The following is a 24,552-nucleotide window of genomic DNA, read 5'->3' as shown; positions in this document are numbered from 1 at the left end:
AGTAATTAAATATATTGTTTTCACATTATTAGTACTCTCTACGTGTGTGTATATATATGTACACTGCCTTTGCTTCTTTCAATAAGTCCGATGATTCTTACATACATTTGATCGAGAGTTCAGGTTGGGTTCGTCGTGTTGAATTATATTGAAGCTTAGATTCAACGACGACAAGGGTTGCAATTAATATATCTGTGAGTTCTCTGCATCTTCTTAGTCACTTAACTTATTTGTTTGGTTATATACGTTACATGCATTTTGTTATACTAATTACTTCTTGATCATATTTTTCACATTTAATTTGTTTAAGATATTGAAATATTTAATTATGCTTTGATCGACTTTACTTAGATATGTCCACAATTACATTAGAGAGTAAATATAATGGGGTGTTTGGTAAATGGCTTATTAGAAGGTTGGATTAGTGAGTTTGAGTAGTTGATTGCATTAACTGATTGTAGAAAAATATTTAGTAAATTAGTTGTTAGTTGATAGCTGATTATATACAAAATGACTTTCTCAAAAAGTTGATCGAAAAAGCTGCTTTGAGCAACTTTTTAAATTTTAGTGTTCTAAAGCAATAAACTATTACAAAAAGCTAATTAATCAAACATTTATATTGACTTTTAACAAGTCAAACATCTAATAGTGGTCAAATAAGCCAAAATTGACTAATAAGCTAACTATGTTACAATATATATTTGATTATCTCTTGGTCTAATATTTGTCTTGGGAATAAGATAGAATTCTATCTTTAGTAGAATTTCTAGGTTATTTGCCACTATGTATAAAAAAAAAATTATTTGCCACTATGTATCGACAATCATGTAAATGTACAATTACCTATGAGATAGTGAAATTATACTAATAATGATCAAAAGATAACTGCCACTCAAAGTTACATGAAGTTGATCATTTTCACACGACATGATGACACGAGGTCAAGTGAGTGATTGTCACTTTATAATGAGTTATTTTCTTCTTCTTTTTTTTTTTTTAGTAAAATGATAGTGTTAGTTGTTTTGTCCTTGAAATTTTAGCAATAAATTAAATAATTAATTGTGATATTATTATTTGTAATATATTTGTAAGTTCTCATTAATTTGTAGATTAAAATTTATAGAAAAGTAAAATAAACTCTTTGCTTTATAGAAAAGTTTGCAATTGCAACTTAAAAGTGTACACAAGGATCTTGAAAAGGTAATTCGACTTAACTGAGAAGTTAATAGGCATTTCTAAACTAGAAATTGAAATTTTATTGTCCGACCATTTTAACTTGGAATTGAAATATCGATAAAGAAATTCTACAATAAAATATGTCTAACTAGTTAGTGGTAGTAGTTAAACTATTAGCCTCACTTGAATGACAGAAAAGGCAAAGTACAAATGTAATCTCAGCTCTAAAGTTGAAACTAATCAAATATTAGGAGCTACTTTTTTACTTACCTTTCATAATTAACCTAGCTATAAATAAAATATACTAAACAAATTGATTGATTTGATCCTTTATTTCTTTAATCTGTTTATTTTTTTTTAATCTTCTTTAATTTGCATTAATATTAATCAATAGAAAAGCTAGCTAGTGTGGAGACACATAATAGGTGTTAACTTTTTGTCAATTGGATAAATATATTAATCTAACTATAATTTGTATTGGCACCTAAATAGTGCGGAGTATTAGTTTTCCTTAAAAGTAAGATTAAGGTACATACATGTTGATTTTGTTAATAATGTAAATATAGGTCATTATTATTATTATTATTATTATTATTATTATTATTATTATTATTATTATTATTTTTGGGAGAGATATATATGGCTTAAAAATTGATCACCAAATCTTCATTATGGATTGAAGCCAATATGAATATATTTGTAGGTCTAATTAATTTAAATTAATAATTATATGTCAATATAATAATGAACATATTTAATAAATATTAAAGAGTACTGTATGTCTGTATGTACCAAATAAGATTAGTTTTTGTATTTGCATGTATATATAATGTAATCGTAATCATATCTCAGAGATTACAGTCATCTCTTTAGAACCAAATTGCATAATGTGGTGAGATTACATTGTCGCCCATATCAAGCCCATACTCTTCACCCGTGGTTCCACCTTACATACTGAGAGTCATGGACCATCGTCCATACAACTCCATGTGTGGTCTACGTACACCAATTTTGTGGACCACAAATAAAAAGTAGATTAGTTGTGTATATAAAATATATTATTTGAAAATATATTATTTGAGTATTGAAAGTACATTATTTTGTATACCATCAAATAATGTACATTCAGTACAAAAATAATGTATTTTTAGTATATTAAAAATGTATCTTGTATTTAGAAAAAATATATTATTCGATCGAGTACTGAAAATATATTATTTTGTATAATTTACATTCACAAATAATGTACTTTTAGTATATTAAAAATGTATATTTTTATGGTCCACATAAAAATAAAATTTGCCATATAGTGAACCCTAGTCCAAAATGATATTTAGATTATATATTTATGTACATACAATTAACATATTATGTACATAATATATTACATAGGAGTAATATATTAATCCTAAGTCCTAACATGTACATAAAATGTAAATTGCAAGTAAATAATATGAACATGGTCCACATCTTTTATGTTTTCACAAATCACAATATGAGAATAATTGTATCTCTGAGATAGACAAAGTGCAACTTAATTATAAGCTATTCTTATATATATAAGATAAAGATTATGTGAGACTAGTACTTCTGCGAGGACGCGTTTGCTAATCTCATGTGTCTAATTAAGGTAATCAAGGATTGGAAATTAAAGAAAAATGTGGTGACATTTTTATAATTACGACAATGTATTTGAAAACACTTGATAGTACATATGTGGATTAATTAATAATGTACTTAGTATCTATATATAATAGTGCACTTACTGTGTGCACTATTTAGTATATCCAGAAATAGTATTGAATGTTTTTAAATGTATTGTCGTAATTACAAATGAAATTGGTATGCACACTCTCACGACGCTAATAATTCTCATTTTAACCCGATTATATATATATATATATATATATATATATATATATATATATATATATATATATATAATTCATCAATAATATATTTTAACACTCCATGTGTGATCATTCCAATCCATGGCTAGATATGAAGATGTTAATCAAGAAAAGCATTCTTTAACCGAAATTTATGGATCGTACAATAATTGATCGGAAAGTATGTGCATATAATTGCATTGGCATTGACCACTTTGTTTATACATATGATTTGTCACTAAATTTTATTCTCCTTATCTCTGGCTGCTAATTAATAACACTTTTTTCTTTTATCTTCTTCTTCTTCATTTTTTTTTTTTTTTTGCTTCTAAAATTTCTAAATACTGTGATATATTCACTTTTTAGTAGATAGTGAGAATATATATAATGGTGTTATTGTTGCATTTGAACTAAATATATTTCAATTAAAAAAATCACTTAATCATGCATATATAAATTAAAAGATTTAAAGAAAGATCTGGGAAATAGTCACATTTAAGAGAGGGTATTGGGTACCCCAACAAGAAAAGCCAACTCATTGTTGAAGAGGATCACAAATGGATCTTGCCTCAACAAAAGGAATATAATATTATGCTTTCTATCTATCAAAAGTTGTTTTAATTTGCCAATATTGTATGGTATCATATCATCATCATATCATAAAAAATAAGATTAAATAAAAACTTATATTGATATTTCCCTTCTTTTATTAGCTATATCTTAATGTGATATATATCAAGAAACCAAATCATTGCTATGGTTGCATTTTGGTAGTAAAAGTTAGCATTTCCTAATGATGTTTCATAGTACGTTCATTATAGTATTCATCAATTCCTCAAGAACATATGTACATATTCTTGCTTTAGGGCATTGTTCTAATGGATGAAAAGTCTCACATAAACTTGCTTCTAATTGCATGGTAAGGATTGACTCTTGGTTGTTTATCTGTTATGAGCTTGAGGACAGGTTCATGCATGGAGTCCAAGATATAATCCGATGAAATCAGAAAATTTGGGTTATAAAAAATATATAGTGTATACATATACCCAATATACTTGAAATTAAATTTATTGTGCTGAACTTTATTTTGCCTGCTATTCATCAATCATATTTATATACTTTGTGTTGGAACAAGATATTCTAAACTAAACAAAGATCTCTAATTGTGATGAGGATATGTTATAAGGACAAAAAATGCAGAAGTGCAACTTACAAATTTATAAATTCCAACTTGAATCCAAGAAAAACATTTCCTTAAAAAAGAAACTTTATGATTTGGGATGCTTGTCTTTAAGCCAATCCAAAATCATATATATGTATCATAGCTGTTTTCTTTTGTACTTTATGAAAATGATCTGTTTTTTTTTTTTTTTTTTGGGTGAAAATTCATTGGCATTTCATGATATCTTATTGCATTATTATTAGAAAAGTGTTGAAAAGACTCCTCACTTGACACTTTATTGTGAATTGAGATGCAATACTAATATTTGTGTAATAATTGTTATAGACTGAATTCTTTAATTTATATACTAAATAATTGCATTGTATTGTACATAAATGTTTGTATTATATTTCAGAATTTCACATGATAGTGCAAGAATAAATCGAGTATCAGTTTCTAGAATATAATTTTCTTTAGAGGTCTGGACAAATAAATCAGCTAGCAAGTACTACAAATTGCTTTAATTTAATTTATAAAAAATCTCAAATCATAATCAACCAATTCAAAAAGAAAAAGAAAAAGAAAAAGAAATTTGGGATCGGAAAAGAAGAAAAGAAAGAGCACTAGAAAGGGGGCCATAGGACAATAATAATATATGGGTCATTGTCATGATGTATATGCAATATAATTCCTTGAAAATCTCATATATAAAGTGCTATCATGGATTGGTCACACTGAAAGCAGCAATCACCAAAAACCTAAAAACATACCCCACAAAATGATATTCATGTCCTCACAGACACTTCTATTTAAGAATCCATTTTTTCCCTTTGGTTTCCAAGCTAAGCAAGCAAGCTCAGCTCATATATACTTCTTCATCTCTTGTGCAGTTGTTTATCTGTTTTCTTGGCTAGCTGGGAATGAGTTCTTCATTATCCCAGAAGAAAATGGAAGAAGGAGAAGAAGGAAGAAAGGGGAAGAGTTCGATAATAGTTATCTTTAGATATGCAGATTGGATCGACATTTTTCTAATGTGTTTAGGCACTTTGGGGGCCATTGGAGATGGAATGTCTACAAACTGTTTGCTGCTCTATGTTAGCCATCTTTTTAACAGCTTGGGTTATGGTAATAACTCTCAGATAAGCAATGGCAATTTGATGAGGGAAGTAGAGAAGGTTAGTATTTATTTATTTTTCTCCAAATTTTACTTTAAAATTATATGTATATTTATTTCCCCTATTTCTCCAAATCAAATTAGTTTTTTCTGACTTTTTTTTTTTTTTTTTTGGGTTTCAGTGTAGTCTATACTTTGTGCTACTGGGATTGGCAGTCATGGTTGTGGGATTCATGGGTATATTTCTTCCTTCCTTCCTTCAACATTTTTAACTTTCTTTAATTAATTTCTTCCTAATAAATGGCTGGAAGAGAGAGACAATAGTGGATTCCTTCATGTTATGTCATTACAAAACCCTAGAAGTACAGTATCTCCTAATGTATGGGCATGTGAGACGAGCTAGCAGGAAACATAGTAAATAAATAAATAAATAAATAAATATATATATATATATGGGTTCCTGTGTGGTTGGCCTTTTCCGGTGCGATTGTGCAGTTGCTTAGGTGCGTTGTTTTCTTTCTTAAGGTGAGTGGTTTGTGTGCTTAAGGTGCGTCAATGTTGAAACTTAAGTTGCGCTATTTTAAAACTTTAGGTGCATGATTTGTGTTCTTAAAGTGCTTTGTTTGTGTGCTTAAGGTGCGTAGTTTGTGTACTGAAGGTGCACTATTTAAAAACTTTAGGTGTGTGGTACTATGGTTTGTGTTCTTAGTTTAAGGTGTGTGGTCTGTGTACTTAAGGTGCCTTATTTATGTGCTTAAGGTGCGTAGTTTGTGTTTTAAAAACTTTAGATGTGTGCATGATTTGTGTTCTTAGTTTAAGGTGCATGATTTGTGTACTTAAGGTATGTCATTTTAATGCTTAATGTGCGTAACTGCACAACCGCATAGGAAGCTATATCTGCACCTAAACCCTTCCCCATATATATACAATGCACTAAACTATATCTTTGCTTTTAGTATTTTAAAATAATTAATGATTCTAATGAATAGTATATTTTTTGCATAAATGATATTTAATTTGCAGAAGGGTATTGCTGGAGTAAAACCAGTGAAAGACAGGTGTTGAAAATTAGATACAAATATTTGGAGGCAATATTGAGGCAAGAAGTTGGCTTCTTTGATTCTCAAGAAGCAACTACTTCTGAAATCACCAACAGCATTTCCAAAGACACTTCTCTCATCCAAGAAGTCCTTAGTGAAAAGGTGCTCTCCTATTTATATACTTCTTACATATAGCATCATAGTATCCCACTACAATATAATGAAACTAATCCGGAATTGATCCGGTGGGACCTACAAAATTTGACTCATGCTCAAAAAAAAAAAAAAAGTCTAAGTCAGAAGTCTGATCTTTAACATGACACACCCGTTACGATTACGTTAAAATGTTGATTACCAATAAAACGAAGACAAAATGCATGTCATCCCGAGAAAAAGAAATTCAGGCATGCATATATACTGATCATCTCAACTAAAAGTTTAACATGATAGTTGTTGGATTGCACGCTCAACACGTCCTCTCACGTTACCTGGATCATAGTCCGGGGTTAGTTCTGCTACCCAATTGAAGCATGTGCTCCATTATCTCTACTAAAAGTCTAATTAAGCTGATAGTTGGATTACACATTTATGTTTATATATTATTTTATGCTCAACATATAATTGCAGGTACCCATATTTTTGATGCACACATCAGTGTTCATCTCAGGGCTAGGATTTTCAACATATTTCTCATGGAGGCTATCTCTAGTAGCATATCCCACAATAATTATCTTGATAATCCCTGGCTTAATCTATGGAAGATACCTTCTGTACCTATCCAAGAAGTCATTCAAGGAGTACAGCAAAGCAAATGGCATTGTAGGCCAGGCTCTCAGCTCCATCAAGACCATATACTCATTCACTGCTGAAAGGAGCATTCTTGAGAGGTATTCTTCCATTCTTGACCGCACCATTAAGCTCGGGATGAAGATAGGGATCGCGAAAGGCCTCGCTGTTGGAAGCACAGGCCTTTCTTTTGCTATTTGGGCTTTTCTTGCTTGGTATGGCAGCCATTTGATCATGCATAAGGGAGAGAGTGGGGGAAGGATTTATGCAGCTGGAATTTCCTATGTTTTAGGTGGATTGTAAGTCTTCTTTTTTACCTAACATTTTTCGTTCGATTCATTCTTTGCATCCCAGAAATGTTTCAGTTTCTGCTCCAATTTAATGTATTTTCTGTGCAGATCACTAGGAATGGCACTGCCTGAGGTGAAATACTTCACAGAGGCCTCAGTTGCAGCCTCGAGAATATTCTCGAGGATAGACCGTGTTCCAAAGATAGACGGGGAGGACAAAAGTGGCATGGTACTGGAGACAATTCGCGGGGAGCTGGAGTTCAAGGATGTGAAATTTGCATACCCTTCTCGCCCCGATAGCCTAGTCCTTAAGGGCTTCAATCTGAAGGTTGAAGCTGGGCAGAGCGTGGCGCTTGTTGGAGCTAGTGGGAGCGGGAAATCCACCGCCATTGCCTTGCTGCAGAGGTTCTATGATGCAAACAGCGGGAGCGTGTGCATTGATGGGGTGGAGATAAACGCGTTGCAGCTGAAATGGCTGAGAGGGCAGATGGGATTGGTGAGCCAAGAACACGCGCTTTTTGGGACATCCATAAGGGAGAATATCTTGTTTGGAAAGCTTGGTGCCTCCATGGATGAAGTGGTGGCTGCTGCCATGACAGCAAATGCTCATGATTTCATTAGGCAACTCCCTCAAGGATATGAAACTAAGGTCACCATTTTCTTCATCTGTTTCTTCTGCTTTATTATGACCAAAATTTTCATGGAATAAAATGTGATTTTGGCACAGATTGGGGAAAGAGGAGCACTGTTATCAGGAGGGCAAAAACAGCGAATCGCGATTGCTAGAGCAATAATCAAGAACCCTGTGATTCTTCTTCTTGATGAAGCAACTAGTGCCCTTGATTCTGAATCAGAAAAACTGGTCCAAGATGCACTAGACCAAGCCTCAGCTGGAAGAACAACATTGGTACTAAAACTTCATTTCAATGCTAAAAATCAACTTCAATTACTTGGTACTATAGATCATATATGTTTCTCATTTTCTTGAATTTGGTCAGGTGGTGGCACACAAGCTCTCAACAATACGAAACGCGGATTTGATTGGTGTTGTGAGTGGTGGGTGCATAATTGAGCATGGCTCCCACAGTGAGCTAATGGAGAAGAATGGGCATTATGCACAAATGGCAAAGCTGCAGAGGCAATTCAGCTGTGCTGATCAAGATCAGAGTTTCGCGTCTTCGAATGCCAGAAGCAGTGCAGGTAGACAAAGCACGGCGAAATCAAGCCCTGCAGTTTTAGCATCCCCTTTGCTCATTGAGACCGCCAAGAAAGTTCCAACCGATCATCAACCATCCCCTTCCTTTTCGAGGCTCCTCGGGCTAAACCTAACCGAGTGGAAACAAGGCCTAATTGGCAGCATTTCAGCTGTTGCATTCGGGGCAGTGCAGCCTACATATGCATTAACCATAGGAGGGATGATTTCGGCCTTTTTCTCCCCGAGTCACGAGGAAATGCAAGCCCGGATCCAGAAATTCTGCCTCGTTTTCGCCCTTCTCTGCCTTCTCTCCATCACTCTCAACCTCTGCCAGCACTACTGCTTTGCCTACATGGGGGAGCACCTGACAAGACGTATCCGTTTGAGAATGCTGGAGAAAATCTTGACATTCGAAACAGCATGGTTCGACGAGGAACACAACTCGAGTGGAGCCTTGTGTGCCAGGCTGAGCAATGAGGCAGCCATGGTTAAATCCCTGGTAGCAGACCGAGTCTCCCTGCTAGTCCAGGCTGCATCAGCGGTCACAATCGCCATGGTAATGGGGCTAATCATAGCATGGAAGCTAGCGCTCGTCATGATAGCCGTGCAGCCCCTCACAATCCTTTGCTTCTACACCCGAAAAGTCCTGCTTTCCACCATCACAACCAAGTTCGTCAAGGCTCAAAACAGCAGCACACAGATCGCAGTGGAGGCGGTGTATAACCACAGGATTGTGAGCTCGTTTGGGAGCGTTAACAAGGTGCTTGACATCTTTGATAATGCTCAGGACGAGCCGAGGAAAGAGGCACAGAAGAAATCTTGGTTGGCTGGAATTGGGATTGGATCAGCTCAAGGTCTGACCTTTATGTGTTGGGCATTGGATTTCTGGTATGGTGGGAAGCTAGTGAGCAGTGGAGAGATTTCATCTGGAGATGTTTTCAAGACATTCTTTATATTGGTCAGCACAGGGAAAGTCATAGCTGATGCTGGAAGTATGACTTCTGATTTAGCTAAAGGATCAGCTGCTGTGGCCTCCATTTTCGCCATTCTTGACAGACCATCTATAATTACTGGCCCCTACAATGTAAGTACACTATCAGCATCCAAGTTATAATTTCTCTTTTTTTTTTTTGGGTGACTGAGGAAAATCCAGCTACTATCTAGGGTTTTGGACTGGGTAACTCTGCCCTGTGGACCTAGTCGGCAATGGATCACAAAAATCGGATTTAGTAGTCTAGGTTACACATGGTTGATCGGCTCAAACTAAACTGACCAATAGACCGCTCTTATTGGGGATCAAACTTGTAACTTTGTGGTTACTAAGTCAACAGTCTGACCATTACCTGGGGGTGTGGCTCTAGCCAGCAAAAGACCATCCTAGGTTACACATAGCTTGCTCAAACCAAGACTTGTAACCTTGTGATTACCAAGTCAACAACCTGACCGCTATCCGGGGTGGCCCTAACTAGCAAAGAACTACAAGGAGGTAAATAAACTTAGGTAGCACATAATTGACTAGCTAAAACTAAGTAGACCAAGTGCAATCCTAACTGACTAAGAACCATAAAGATGTAAACTAGTCTAAGTTACACATAATTAACCAGTTCAAACCAATGAGATGAATAGACCCCTGGTATTGATTACTAAATCAATAGTTTGACCAACTTGGCTGAGTTTTCTCTATAATTTCTCATTTCTTCCTCGTACTAATAATGTGGGAGTTTTGACTCATCAGGGAAAGGGTGACAATGGTGGAATAAACCTGGAAAAGCTATCAGGGAAGATAGAGATCAAGAAAGTGAATTTTGCATATCCAAGCCGGCCTGAGACGCCAATACTGCGAGAGTTTTGTCTGGAAGTGAAAGCAGGTTCGAGCATTGGTCTAGTGGGGAAAAGTGGGAGTGGAAAGTCCACCATTGTTGCTCTGATCGAGAGATTTTACGACGTGGATGAAGGGTCGATCAGAGTGGACGGGGTGGACGTCAGGTCATTCGATATCGGGTGGTATAGACAACAAATGGCACTGGTAAGCCAGGAGCCGGTGATATATTCTGGCACAATCAGGGACAACATATTGTTCGGAAAGCTTGATGCTTCGGAAAATGAGATTGTTGAAGCTGCTAAGGCTGCAAATGCACACCAATTCATCTCGTAAGTATTTCAATATTCAAAACCAACATACTATAACCCAATTCAGTAAACGAGTTACTAATGCAACTGATGTAGTACAGACTACGGAGCATATTATAACCCAATAAACGAGTTATTAATACAACTGATGTAGTAAGTACGGACTATATAGCATGTTATAATCCAGTAAACGAGTTATTAATGCAATTGATGTAATACAGATCGTTGAAAAATGGATACGACACCGAATGTGGTGAAAGAGGGGTTCAACTCTCGGGTGGGCAAAAGCAAAGAATTGCCATTGCCAGGGCAATAATCAGGAACCCAACCATATTGCTCCTGGACGAAGCCACAAGTGCACTGGATGTGGAATCAGAGCAAATAGTGCAAGAGGCGTTGGACGGGATAATGATCGGGCGGACAACGGTGGTGGTGGCGCACAGGCTTAACACCATCAAGAACCTGGATTCCATCGCCCTGGTTTCAGAGGGAAAGGTTGTGGAACATGGAACTTATTCCCAGCTCAAGAATAAGCGTGGCCAATTTTTCAACCTTGTCAACCTTCAAAATACTCCATAATTAATTAGCATTTTTGCACCAAGTTCCATGCCTGTACAATAATGTAAAATTTCTTAACTAAGGGATGCCCGGTAAAATGTGGAATAAAAACCTTAGTAGTATTATATAATGTAGGAAATCTTATAAATATGAAAAAATGCCAAATGCTAGTGCATGCTTAACGACGCCCAATGAATGGATGCCACATCAGGAGGGAAAATATTGGAGGGGGAGAAAAGCATTTTCCTATAGTTTATGCACAAATAAGAGATGTTCAATGAGAACCATGAAGTAATTCTTGATTTGGCGCTTCAGGTACTTCATCTCTGTATTCGCCTCCTCCAAACAAGCCAAGCATCTAATCCATTGATGAATGTAAAACAGTCAATTTCACAGTGAGTGGATAAATCCATCTAAGCATATGAGTATATTTATTTTAATTCAGCATATATATATATATATATATATATACTCCCCTCCAAATAAAGGAACAAAAGACTTGAAATGTTACCCAGCAAAGTCCAATACAGAGCAACATTCAATGCAGCGGTCTATCTTTGTCAGCACTTTAACAGCACCAGCACTGCACGAGGCCCGTGGCATAAAATTGGCAGTATAATATACAGAGCAATCAATTATGAAGTAATTGTTAATGGGTAGAACAGAAATGAAAATACCTTTTGGTGTTGGATCTGAACTCATGAAGGTACATTTCAATTGATTCAACATCGAAAGGAGGGCCATGCCTGAGTAGCACATATAAGCATCTCAAACGTTAAGAAAATGAGAAACCATGACAGAAAATTGACAGTGTCTAAAGTAGTAATGTTACAGCTCTAGTTTAAGAATCCCCACAAGCCTCTCTGCCTCCCGGAAATAAGTGCAGTAAAAGTCCTCCTGAAAGCCAGGGAGCCCTACATCTATTTCCTCAGTTCGGATGAATTTCTCATTAAGCAGTTGCTGCACAGAGACCAATCATCATTAGAACAAAAATAGCTGCATTGTGTTAAGAGTCCCACATTGAAAATATAAGAGGGTTTATAAGGTCCTGAGTTAGACTAACTAATTGATTGGATTCAATCTTTTAATGTGATTTGGCCCATGAGCATTGTAAACCAATTGAGTGACCTTGCTAGGTCCACTCTTAGAATATAATATAAGATGGTATCAGAGTTTGTGTGTGGTTTGACCCATGTGTATTATATCCCAGTTGAGTGAACTTGGTCCAATCTTAGAATATAATACATTGGAACAAAGTTAATAAGTCATTCTTTAAGTACCCAATTCCATTATTCAAAAAAATAAGAGGAAACAATTCGAGTGAAAAGGCACCATATGCACCAATATGTACTCTACTTATAACCATGGACAAAAAATAAATTAGTAAATGACTTGTGCACTTTGCGTGAAAATATTACTGCAACAGGAAACAAAGTCCTGCAAACAAGGAAATTTTGTAACAAAAATTGCACATAATAAAATCTCTCCATGAATAAATATTTAAAACAAACCTGGTCGAAGGATTGTCGCAGGTTAGCTATCTGCTGAGCATGCTCGTCTGCCATCCTAGTAAGAAAATGAATTGTGCTTTAGCATTGCACTTATAGAAAACAAGAATTGAGGACTGCATGAAATAGTATTGCATTATTTAGACTAGAGTTATGACACAATTTGGATTAGATTTGGCAAAAAAATGGCAAACCAATCACCGCAGATTTGTGAAATAAATGAGGGAAACCTCAAAATGAGAAATTTGGTATGCATTGACTGTCACAGAACTTGCGATAACTGAATGTGAAATAGTATTGAACAAAACACCACTTTAAATAGACTGAGAGTGATTACTCAATCCAATTGAGATAAGTCAAAAATTAAGAAACCAGTGAGTTGCAGCCCATCTCAATATGTAGCAAATTTGTAAAATAAATGAGTTACTGAGCAGAACATAGAACATAGAGTGATGACTCAATCCAGTTCAAATTTGGTAAAAAGAAAAAAGAAAAAAGAAAAAAAAAAAAAAAAGAGAAATGAATGAGTCACCAGCAATGTCAACACGTGGCAGATATGCAAAATTAATGAAGAAAATCTGGTAATGCAAAAGATTTATAACATTTTGAATGTCACATAGTTTGTAACACCCGGACTGTTAGAATAGTATTTCTCCTTGAGCATTGTGTCATTGAGCATTGTGTAGTATTGAGCTGTGTATCCTTGAGCTGTGGAGAGTCTTGGGCAGCCCAGTCCAGTTTTTTGTTGTTTTCCTTTCTCTTTGCATATATATATGTTGTATGCAGAACAGATTGAAAGAAGGGTGTGTAATATAGAACATATTGAATACACTATCCTGTGAGCTTTCAACATGGTATCAGAGTGAGAGGAGAGTGAAACACTGTCTGCAGCAGAGTCGGACAGTAGCTTCGTTCCCAAACTGCCGCACGAGGGAAAGGAGCAGGTAAAGGCTTTGGAGGTGGAGAACAAGCTCAGATCAGCTTGGGTCGTCGTCGTCGCCGCCAAACGACACCGGTGGAGAAGCCGCGCCGCCGCTGGAGAAGCCACGCGCCTTCACGCGCCACCACCGCCGAGCAGCTCCGCCGCCACGCGCCGGCGCGTGAGGCTGTTTCCGGCGACGTCGCCGGACGGATTTTATATTCCCAGAATCGCCTCGTCGTGCTGAGTCCAGGGAGGTAGGAGGTGTTGAAAGTTTGCAATTTCTTTTTGGTGAAAAGTGGTACGGACAGCAGAACCCTTTATTTGGTGAAGTTCAGTATTTGTGTTGAATCTGTTGGGTGGAGTTAAAATGGCACAAGAAAGGAATATCACTGTTATTTCTACACCATCTAAATTAGTTGATGTAATTTTGGCCTCGGATGGGTCTAATTTTTCTGAATGGAGATTTTTGATTAAAGTGAATTTAGATGGTATGGGAAAAGGAGACCACCTAGAAAAAGAATGTCCTACTGATAATACTTTAGCTATGGAATGGAAAAATACTGATAAGGCTTTACTGTCACGCATAATTAATTGCATCGATAGGAAAATTATTTTGTCCATGCAACATTGCCAAACTGTAAAGGAGGTGTGGGAGTTAGTGAACAAATGGTTTAGTGGAACAAGTAATTTGAGAAAGTTATATCAATTATCTCAAGAAGTTTATCGTTCTAGTCAGAAAGGACGTGAGCTTAGAGATTATTACTATGACTTTAAAAGTGTATGTGTTGCTTTGTGTGCTGCTATGCCCATAACAAATGATGTGGATGAAATGAAAAAGCAACGTGACAAATTACTTGTTTTTAGTTGGATTTCTGGCCTAGATAAAGAATATGATGTCCTTAGGTCTCAACTATTGGGGAATAAGGACTTAGAGTCTTTGGATCAGGTATTTTCCATGCTACAGAATGCATCGGGAAATAATGATTCAAACGAGCTCCAGGAAAGAAATGTCCTTATATCACAAGGAGGAAATACTGGTGAGAATTATGGCTATAGAGGAGGAGGTAATAACCACTTTAGAGGACGAGGGGGATTTTTTAGAGGTCGTGGTGGACGTGGAGGACCACGAGTTTGTTTTAATTGTGGAGATCCAGGACACTTTCGAAACCAGTGTCCTAAGCCGCCAAGACAACAAGTGGCTGCTAATATGGCTTCCATGTCAGAAGGTCATAAGGGAGTAATGACAGATGAGGAGTTTGCTAAATTCAACCAGATGAAACTTTCCTTTTCCTCGCAGTCTCCATCCAATCAAGCGTCTTCCTCTGCAACTTTTATCCAAACAGGTAATCCAGTTGCTTGTGTCTCTTCTGCATCTCGACAATGGGTCATTGACTCTGGAGCTTCTGAGCATATGACAGGTAACTCCAATATTCTTTCTACATATCTACCCATCACTTCTGGTTATACCGTTACTCTAGCAGATGGGTCTGTAGCCACTGTTTTAGGTAAAGGTAGTGCCACTGCAACTTCCTCGTTACCCCTTTCTTCTGTGTTATATCTTCCAAAGTTTCCTTTCAATTTGCTTTCTGTTAGTCAAATAACTCGTGACCTGAATTGTTCTGTTATGTTTTTTCCTGGTTACTGTCTGTTCCAGGATCTTTTGACGCAGAGGATTATTGGTAAGGGGAAGGAGGTTGGCGGTCTGTATGTCTTAGAGCAATTTTCACCCGAAAACAGATCTACAGGTTTGGTGAGCAATGTTTCCCCGTTTCAGTTGCACTGTCAGTATGGTCATCCGTCTTTATCAACGTTGAAGAAGATGTGTCCTAGTTTAGAGTCCTTAACTATTTTGCAATGTGAGTCATGTGAGTTTGCAAAACATCATCGTACTTCCTACATTCCTAGGGAAAATAATAGAGTAGACTCCTTGTTTGAGTTAATCCATTCTGATGTTTGGGGTCCATGTCGGGTTACGTCCAAAAATGGTTTCCGATATTTTGTAACCTTTGTTGATGACTTTTCGAGATGTACTTGGTTATATCTCATGAAATCTAGGGATGAATTGTTTGATGTCTTTCAAAGTTTTTGTGCTGAAATTAAAACTCAATTTAATAAGACCATACAGTGTTTGAGAAGTGATAATGCTCAAGAATATTTCCTTAAGTCTTTTTCCAGCTTTATGAGTCAAAATGGTATCCTACATCAAACTTCGTGTAGTTACACCCCCCAACAAAATGGTGTTGCAGAAAGAAAGAACCGCCATTTGTTGGAAATTGCCCGTGCCCTTTTATTCCAAATGAAAGTACCTAAAGTGTTTTGGGCAGATGCTGTTCACACAGCTTGTTTCTTCATTAACAGGATGCCTTCTTCCGTACTTAATGGTCAAATCCCATATTCAATTGTGTGTCCATCCAAGCCTTTGTTTTCCTTATCCCCTAAGGTTTTTGGTTGTACGTGTTTTGTACAGGATGTCCGTCCACAAAAGGGAAAACTTGATCCAAAATCCCTTAAATGTATCTTCTTGGGATATTCTAGGACACAGAAAGGGTATAGGTGTTACTCTCCTGATTTGGGTAGGTATTTGGTTTCAGCTGATGTCACCTTTTTTGAGGAAACTGTGTTCTCTGATAATATTTTCGGGGGTAGGTCTCCAATAATAGAAGATGATTTCCTTACCTATACCATCACTATTCCTGTAGAATCTATTTCCAGACCCCCCGTTACTCACGTGTATTCTAGGCGACCCCGGGATATGGTAGCGCCGATAGTTGCACAGGTGAATACTCCTCCCCTACCACAACCTACGTCAAATGATCCTGATCTTCCGATTGCCCTCCGTAAAGGTAACCGCCATTGTCAACACCCTATTTCCTCTTTTATGTCTTATAATCATTTGCCAGCCTCATCTCGCACCTTTGTATCACGATTAGATTCAGTGTCAGTTCCAAACACTTTGAGTCAGGCTATAGCTCATAATGGGTGGAGACATGCAATGGAAGAGGAAATGGCTGCTCTTGAAGATAATCAGACTTGGGATTTGGTACCTCTCCCGACCGGTAAGACTGCAATTGGTTGCAAGTGGGTTTATGTTGTGAAAATGAACCTTGATGGAACGGTGGCAAGACTTAAAGCTCGTCTAGTAGCAAAGGGGTATGCACAGACATATGGTGTTGATTATACAGAAACTTTCTCCCCTGTAGCTAAGTTAGCTTCTGTCCGTATCTTTATTTCCTCAGCTGCTTCTAATCATTGGCCTCTATATCAGTTAGATGTCAAAAATGCCTTTTTGCATGGTGATTTGGTGGAAGAAGTTTATATGGAGCAACCTCCTGGATTTGTTGCTCAGGGGGAGTCTGGGAAAGTGTGTAAACTGAAGAAATCTCTATATGGCTTGAAGCAATCTCCGCGAGCTTGGTTTGGGAGGTTTAGTAGTGTAATTACTGAGTTTGGGATGCAGAGAAGTGTGTGTGATCATACTGTCTTTTTCAAGCATACTAATGTTGGATGCATTCTCTTAATTATTTATGTTGATGACATAGTGATCACAGGTAGTGATACAAAAGGGATTGAAGCCCTTAAATCTTTTCTCAAGAAAAAGTTTCACACGAAAGATTTGGGAGTGTTGAAGTATTTTCTAGGGATCGAAGTTGCCCGTTCTCGAAAAGGAATATTTCTTTCCCAAAGAAAGTATGTGTTAGATTTGCTTGATGATACTGGATTATTGGGATCAAAACCATGCGAGACACCTATGGAGCAAGGTGTTAGACTTATAGATGGTGAGGGGGAGGCCCTTGATTCTCCCGAGAGATATAGGAGGTTAGTAGGGAAATTGAACTATCTCACCATTACACGTCCGGATATTGCCTTTCCAGTAAGTGTAGTAAGTCAGTTCTTACAAGCACCTACGCAAACTCATTGGGATGCAGCAGTTCGAATTGTAAAATATCTCAAGAATGCGCCTGGAAAAGGTATTCTATACGCTGACCATGAACATATGAATGTTGAGGCGTTTTCTGATGCTGATTGGGCAGGATCATTGAGTGATAGGAGGTCTACGACAGGATATTGTGTGTTTCTAGGAGGTAATTTGGTCTCTTGGAAAAGCAAGAAACAAACTGTTGTGGCTCGATCTAGTGCAGAATCCGAGTATAGGGCAATGGCTCATGTGACGTGTGAGATAACTTGGGTGCACAATCTTTTAAAGGAGGTTGGTGTGGAAGTGATGAAGCCCATACGCCTGTGGTGTGATAATCAAGCGGCTATACACATTTCGAATAATCCGGTGTTTCATGAGAGGACCAAGCATATTGAGGTAGATTGTCATTTTGTGCGCGAAAAGATTCAACAAGGATTACTTTCTATGGCTCATGTTCGTAGCAACCATCAACTGGCTGATTTATTCACTAAAGGGCTCGGCAGAGACAGGGTTGAATATATTTGTAACAAGTTGGGCATGTTTGATATATATGCTCCAACTTGAGGGGGAGTGTTAGAATAGTATTTCTCCTTGAGCATTGTGTCATTGAGCATTGTGTAGTATTGAGCTGTGTATCCTTGAGCTGTGGAGAGTCTTGGGCAGCCCAGTCCAGTTTTTTGTTGTTTTCCTTTCTCTTTGCATATATATATGTTGTATGCAGAACAGATTGAAAGAAGGGTGTGTAATATAGAACATATTGAATACACTATCCTGTGAGCTTTCAACACGGACCCTGCACGCAGGACCCACGCACAGATTGCAAAACTTTGTTGTATTGAAATCAATGTCTAGTCAGCTAATTTGCAAAACAAAAGACGAAGAAATGGAAATAGAAATACGTGTTGACTATCAAGAGGCGGAAAATGGCTGCCAATATAGGGAACACAACAAAGTTTGCTACTATTGTGAAATAATATTCAAGAAGAAGATCAGTTTATATAGACGGGGATGACTCAATCCAATTCAAGTCCTTTCCAAATTGAGAAATATGTGGGCCAACTATATCAACGAAGCAGATTACAAAATTAATGTGGAAGATCCGAAAATAAATTTTAATAATTTATAGATTAAAATGAAGAAAATCTAAATTGAGAAATATGTGGGCCAACTATATCAACGCAGTAGATTAAAAAATTAATGTGGAAGATCCGAAAATGAATTTTAATAATTTATCAATTAAAATGAAGAAAATCTGGAAATGCAAAAGATTTATAACATTTTGAATGTCACATAGTTTGTAACACCCGGACCCTGCACGCAAGGCCCACGCACAGAATGCAAAACTTTGTTGTATTGAACAGAAAAACATTTTATATCAAGTGAGAGGGATTACTCAATCCAGTTCAGGTCTGATTAAAAAAAAAAGAGAGAAATAAATGTCTAGTCACCTGATTTGTGAAACAAAAGAAGAAGAAATGGAAATAGAAATAAGTGTTGACTATCAAGAGGCGGAAAATGGCTGCCAATTTAGGGAACTCAACCATGTTTGCTTCTATTGTGAAATAATATTCAAGAAGAAGATCAGTTTATATAGACCGGGGATGACTCAATCCAATTCAAGTCCTTTCCAAATTGAGGAATATGTGGGCCAAATATAACCGACGTTCGGTTTTCGGTCGGTTATAGTATTACTTTCTGTCGGTTATGGCGGTCAAAAATCACGGTCGGTTTTCAATCGGTTAGTAACCGACCGACCGTTTGCTCACCGCTACCAACTATATCGACGCAGCAGATTACAAAATTAATGTGGAAGATCCGAAAATAAATTTTAATAATTTATCGAAAAAATGAAGAAAATCTGGAAATGCAAAAGATTTATAACGTTTTGAATGTCACGCCCGGACCCTGCACGCAAGGCCCACGTACAGAATGCAAAACTTTGTTGTTCTGAATAGAAAATCATTTTATATCAAGTGAGAGGGATGACTCGTTCCAGTTCAGGTCTGGAAAAAAAAAAAGGTGAGAAATCAATGTCTAGTCACCTGATTTGAAAAACAAAAGAGGAAGAAATGGAAATAGGAATACATGTTGACTATCAAGAGGGGGAAAATGGCTGCCAATTTAGGGAACTCAACAAAGTTTGCTGCTATTGTGAAATAATATTCAAGAAGAAGATCAGTTTATTTAGACTGGGGATGACTCAATCCAATTCAAGTCATGTCCAAATTGAGAAATATGTGGGCCACCAATATCGAAGCACGGCAGATTACAAAATCAATGCGGAAGATCCGAAAATAAATTTTAATGATTTACCGATTAAAGAACAAGTAACAACCTATCCCAATAACATGAGGCCCACAGATAAAATGCAGCACTAAGTTGAATTAAGCAGAGAGAGAAATTAGTGAGTTTTTACTTAAATCTAAACTTGTAGATCTGCAAAGTTATAGTTCTGAGGTTAAATTCCTCACAATAAATGAGGAAGATGTGGAAATGAGGAAGGTGTTTTACATGTTGACTATCAAGAGATCAAAAAGGGTACTGCTTATTGAACTCAATGAGGCATGCTACTAGCATGGAATATTTTAGAATAGTACATCTCTTTATATAGACTTAGAGTGATGACTCAACCTAGTTTAGCTCTAATTAGAAAATGAGAAATTAGTCAATTGCCACCTATATTGAAATGTAGCAGATTTGCAAAATAAATGAGAAGATCTAGAAATAGAGAAGATTTCTTATGCGATTACCACCAAGAGAAGATTTGAACTAAACATCACTTCACATCAGAGTCAGTGATGTCTTGATCTAGTTCACACCTAGTCAAAAACTGTGATATCAACATGTGGACGATTTGCAAAATAAATGAGAAAATCTGGAAATAAAGGTGTGCACCAACTATCTCCCATCCAACTCCCCCACCCGGTCCTCCTCAAAACAATAGAGGTCCAATAAGTAGAGTAGTAGGTAGCATGAAAATGAGAAACAGAGATATGAGACATAAGGAAATAACAATTTTAAAAAACATAGGCCACAAAGCGTGGGGGAAACGTGCAAATAAAAAATATATAGGAGTATATTTGTAAATATTATTTCCTTTGTTAAGAGTTTTACATTGAAAAAATAAGAGAGAATATATGGGTTTATAAGGCCATGGGTTAGACTAGCTAATTTGTTGGATTCAATCTTTTAGTGTGGTTTGGCCCATGTGCATTATAGCCCAGTTGAGTGACCTTAGCCCAATCTTAGTTTATAAGATCCTTAAATAAGCATAAATATTAATTATCTACAACTTCCATAATTAAAAGTAATACACTAATAGATATACACCAAGAAAAAATATATATAGGGGTATAGGGTTCAGAGCAAAGAACAAGAACTAGTGTTTCTTTTGAAGTCCTGAATATGATGGAAGACTTTTTAAATTGACTTCTGTACAAGCTTGCTTTTAGCATTGTTTACTAGTTTTTTTAGTACAATTTGTTTGATCCAATGTTGGTTTTCATTTAAAATATTCCCCTATTAATTTACATCAAATTTCCTGTAACAGAAACAATTTGAGAGAAATATCACTCCACAAATATGCTATATGCCTATAACAGAAATTTGAGACTAGCATTTTTACTTTCTATGATATATTAGATTGATTTTAGTAGTTGACAGATAAATCTAAATGTATAATTTGCAAAATGAAAGCATTTTGTTGAAGAGCTTTACATGAAGCATTCCCAATGTGCACCAATCTTATGAAAAAGAAATACTAGGACTTATTGAGTTGAGGAAGTGAGGAATAAATTAGAGTTTAAAATTTCTTTCCTATTAGATAATTAGACTTTTGCTCTTTATATATTGAGCCCTAATATTTTAAATTTTAGTGAGGTCAATTCCTAAATTTATATGCATATAATTGACCCCTATAAATGGACTCATCCTTATCTTCCATTATTATGCTAAACTCAATCCAGTGTGTCATCTACTCCCACAAATCAGACCATGTTGTTATGCTAACTTGTCTGCAAGATTGTTTAATTCCCTTAAAGCTTTAATGGTTTTATCACAGATCAGAACCCTATTGTTATACTAACTAGTGTGCAAATCTAGTTTGTTTCCTTCAGACTTCTTTCTGATATACATAGACTACAAAGGGATTGAACTAATATGAAGTTGGGAACTCAGCTAGAGAAGTCTGACCTCTGGAGATGGCAAGAATTCTGAACACCCTTGCTCGCATTGTTCCAGTTAATTGTGCTTTTCTAATCCCTGGCTGTCAAATCTTCAAAGTTCATATTCTCTTACAAGTTGTAACATCTATAAAACCTGTAAATGAAATCATAAATTAATTGTACAGATATCTACCTCACATTAACCTTCTAAATATTTGTAGAAAATTACTTGCAGTCAGTAAAATGAATCAAAATCAGACACATCTGATAACTGAAATTCAAATTGATGACCTTAATCATGCATCAAAGTATAGCTGCATATCTTAGAGAATGAATGAGGAAGTGATTGTTGAGACATAAAGAAATTAACTACACATCCAATTTGCTTGATACTCAACATCTTTGTGGGGCGAATGCGAATTTGACAAATTAATGAATTGAAATCTAATTTCTAAAGCACACTTGGGAAAATTATATCAAAATTGGCAACAATCTTAGAAGTCATCTTGGTCAATATTTGAAGTCAACTAACCTGGAACTCATCTTCAACCAGTGCATTGGAGTCTAGTTACAACTTTCTTAATCATTTTCTTCATCTTTTTCATCATCTTCTTCTTCCTTCGCTATTGTTGATGCTTACCTTCTTCATCATCTTCCTTTTTTTTACTCTGAGTTGCTCTTTCTCTCTCTCTCTCTCTCTCTCTCTCTCTCTCACACACACACACACCCCTTGTTCACCAGCTTTTTTCTTTTTTCATCTTTGAATGTGAATTTTTTTTCTTCCTCTTTGTGTTGCAAAGGGTATAAATTAGTGGTAGAGCCCATAAAGAGTATAGCACAGTAACATTATAACTCTCCATCAGAGAGACAGAGTTATAACCTCTGTCCACTACTCCACTGGACAGCGAGTTAGTGGATAGAGACTAGAGAGTTATACTCTATCCACTACTAGTCTACTACATTGTACAAAGTTAGTGAACAGAGAAACAGTTCAACTCCCTTTGCATTACTCCAAGTATGTATCCTTCTCTAAAAATTCTAATGATTTTATCACACCAAATAATGAAATAACACACTTATGGCTCTTGTAACTTCTTTCTTCTTTTTAATGTTGCACAAAAGGTGCTTAGATTGCATTAGCAAAGAGAACTAATATGAAGTATGGAACTCAGATAAGATACCTATATTTTGGTACATGAACAAAGGTCAACACTAAATAGTTAAAGTTTCTTTTATCAGGTGCATATGATTTCCCATTTTTTGTTGACTCCACTACAAGTAATTGCTTGCAAATTTTTAGATGGTTAGTGCGGGATAGAGGTCCATGCAATTATCTAAAAATTGTATGGACCTCTATCCCGCACTAACCATCTAAAATTTTGTAAGCAATTACTTGTAGTGGAGTCAACAAAAAATGGGAAATCATAAGCACCTGATAAAAGAAACTTTAACTATTTAGTGTTGACCTTTGTTCATGTACCAAAATATAGGTATGTTGAGGGGCAACCCCATCTAAGTTGGTCAGTCTGTTAACTTGGTGATCACAATGTTACAAGTTCGACTCCTAATAAGAGCAACCTATCGGTCTTCTTGGTTTGAATCAGTCAGCTATGGGTAACTTAGACTGATTAACCTCCTTGTGGTTCTTTGCCGACTAGGGTCACAAAGTGGGATTCAACTAGTGCACACCCTCAGATAATGGCTGTAGGTTTCTCTCTTCACTCAAAAATTAAAATATATAGATATATTTCAGGGAAAGAAAGTGGAAGATATTGTTGAGAGTTCAAGAAGGAGAGCAAGGAATATACTACCAATCCAATTTTCTTGGCACTATACATCTTTTGAGGGCCAATTGGGGAATTCTCAAATTTAAATTTAATTTCTACAGACGCCATTATCAAACCATATGAGCCATTGATTCTAGTAAATGTGCCTGGATCAACACCTAATTATCTGCTGTCTCAATACTTCTAAACTTACATTTGTCAATAGCTTTATCAGCATACACTCCTGCTACTGCTATTGCATCTGCCTCTCCAAAAAATTAAAAGAAAAAGAAGCCGTCTAAGAGAACTTGAAAGCAACACAACCGTGCAGACGAGCCAAAACTGTCAGGTGAAACCCCCTTTTATTTAAAACTGATTCAGCTAAAACAATAAGAAATTCATTCATTCATTTGAACCATCTCAAATTAATCTTAACTTCTAATAAAGACAAAATTTTGCCATTATTACACCTACAGAAGTACACTTTTTAACACTATCATTTTGAAACTTTCCAACACTACAAACATCTTCAATAATCATAGCATTTTAATAGAATCTAATCAATTTCGCTCAATGAATTTTTTTCAATTTAAAACCAAACCAAGAGCTTAGAGCTTAGGACAGATCAGAATAAGATAAAATATTGAACACAAATAATATTTTGGAGTCCATATTTTCGACAGCCATGAGCATTATAGAAGTACCTGAGTGCAGCCATGCGCATTAGAGAAGTAAGCTCCAGCGCCACCGCTTCGGGAGATTGAGTCAACTCGGTCTCTCGGTTCACCCCTTGCTCCTGTGTGTGTGTGGAGGATGCCCCCAAATTTTTTAAAATTTTCTTAGGATCCTCAATTTTTTATTTAAATTAAGGGGTATATATATATATATATATATTGAAAGAAAACATCATAATATTCATTAAATCAAATGCGAAATA

The 24,552-nt window shown here is 36.2% G+C and overlaps 2 protein-coding genes across 3 annotated transcripts; one reads left to right on the top strand and one right to left on the bottom strand.

Moving 5' to 3' along the window:
* Positions 1 to 96: 96 nt before the first annotated feature.
* Positions 97 to 11,728, top strand: LOC115998277 (putative ABC transporter B family member 8). The gene is made up of 10 exons (XM_031237803.1): positions 97 to 194; positions 5,118 to 5,402; positions 5,524 to 5,578; positions 6,365 to 6,543; positions 7,009 to 7,466; positions 7,566 to 8,106; positions 8,185 to 8,364; positions 8,456 to 9,736; positions 10,388 to 10,803; positions 11,004 to 11,728. Exons 2-10 carry the CDS (start codon positions 5,148 to 5,150, stop codon positions 11,359 to 11,361), a joined length of 3,723 nt encoding a protein of 1,240 aa, XP_031093663.1. The 5' UTR covers positions 97 to 194; positions 5,118 to 5,147; the 3' UTR covers positions 11,362 to 11,728.
* Positions 10,845 to 24,448, bottom strand: LOC115998278 (histidine-containing phosphotransfer protein 5-like). 2 transcript variants are annotated; one of them, XM_031237805.1, is made up of 8 exons: positions 24,320 to 24,448; positions 21,878 to 22,003; positions 12,852 to 12,906; positions 12,173 to 12,300; positions 12,018 to 12,086; positions 11,852 to 11,923; positions 11,626 to 11,698; positions 10,845 to 11,392 (listed from the first exon to the last, which is right to left on the bottom strand). In XM_031237805.1, exons 3-8 carry the CDS (start codon positions 12,903 to 12,905, stop codon positions 11,366 to 11,368), a joined length of 423 nt encoding a protein of 140 aa, XP_031093665.1. In that variant the 5' UTR covers position 12,906; positions 21,878 to 22,003; positions 24,320 to 24,448; the 3' UTR covers positions 10,845 to 11,365. The 2 variants fall into 2 exon arrangements, with proteins under 2 accessions (XP_031093665.1, XP_031093664.1); XM_031237804.1 differs by lacking the exon at positions 24,320 to 24,448 and adding an exon at positions 22,382 to 23,136.
* Positions 24,449 to 24,552: the final 104 nt, after the last annotated feature.

Source organism: Ipomoea triloba, chromosome 12, assembly GCF_003576645.1.
Source record: "Ipomoea triloba cultivar NCNSP0323 chromosome 12, ASM357664v1".
Classification (NCBI taxonomy): domain Eukaryota; kingdom Viridiplantae; phylum Streptophyta; class Magnoliopsida; order Solanales; family Convolvulaceae; genus Ipomoea; species Ipomoea triloba.
The sequence above is the reverse complement of the archived record's forward strand: the minus strand, read 5'-3'. Positions and strand labels throughout refer to the sequence as shown.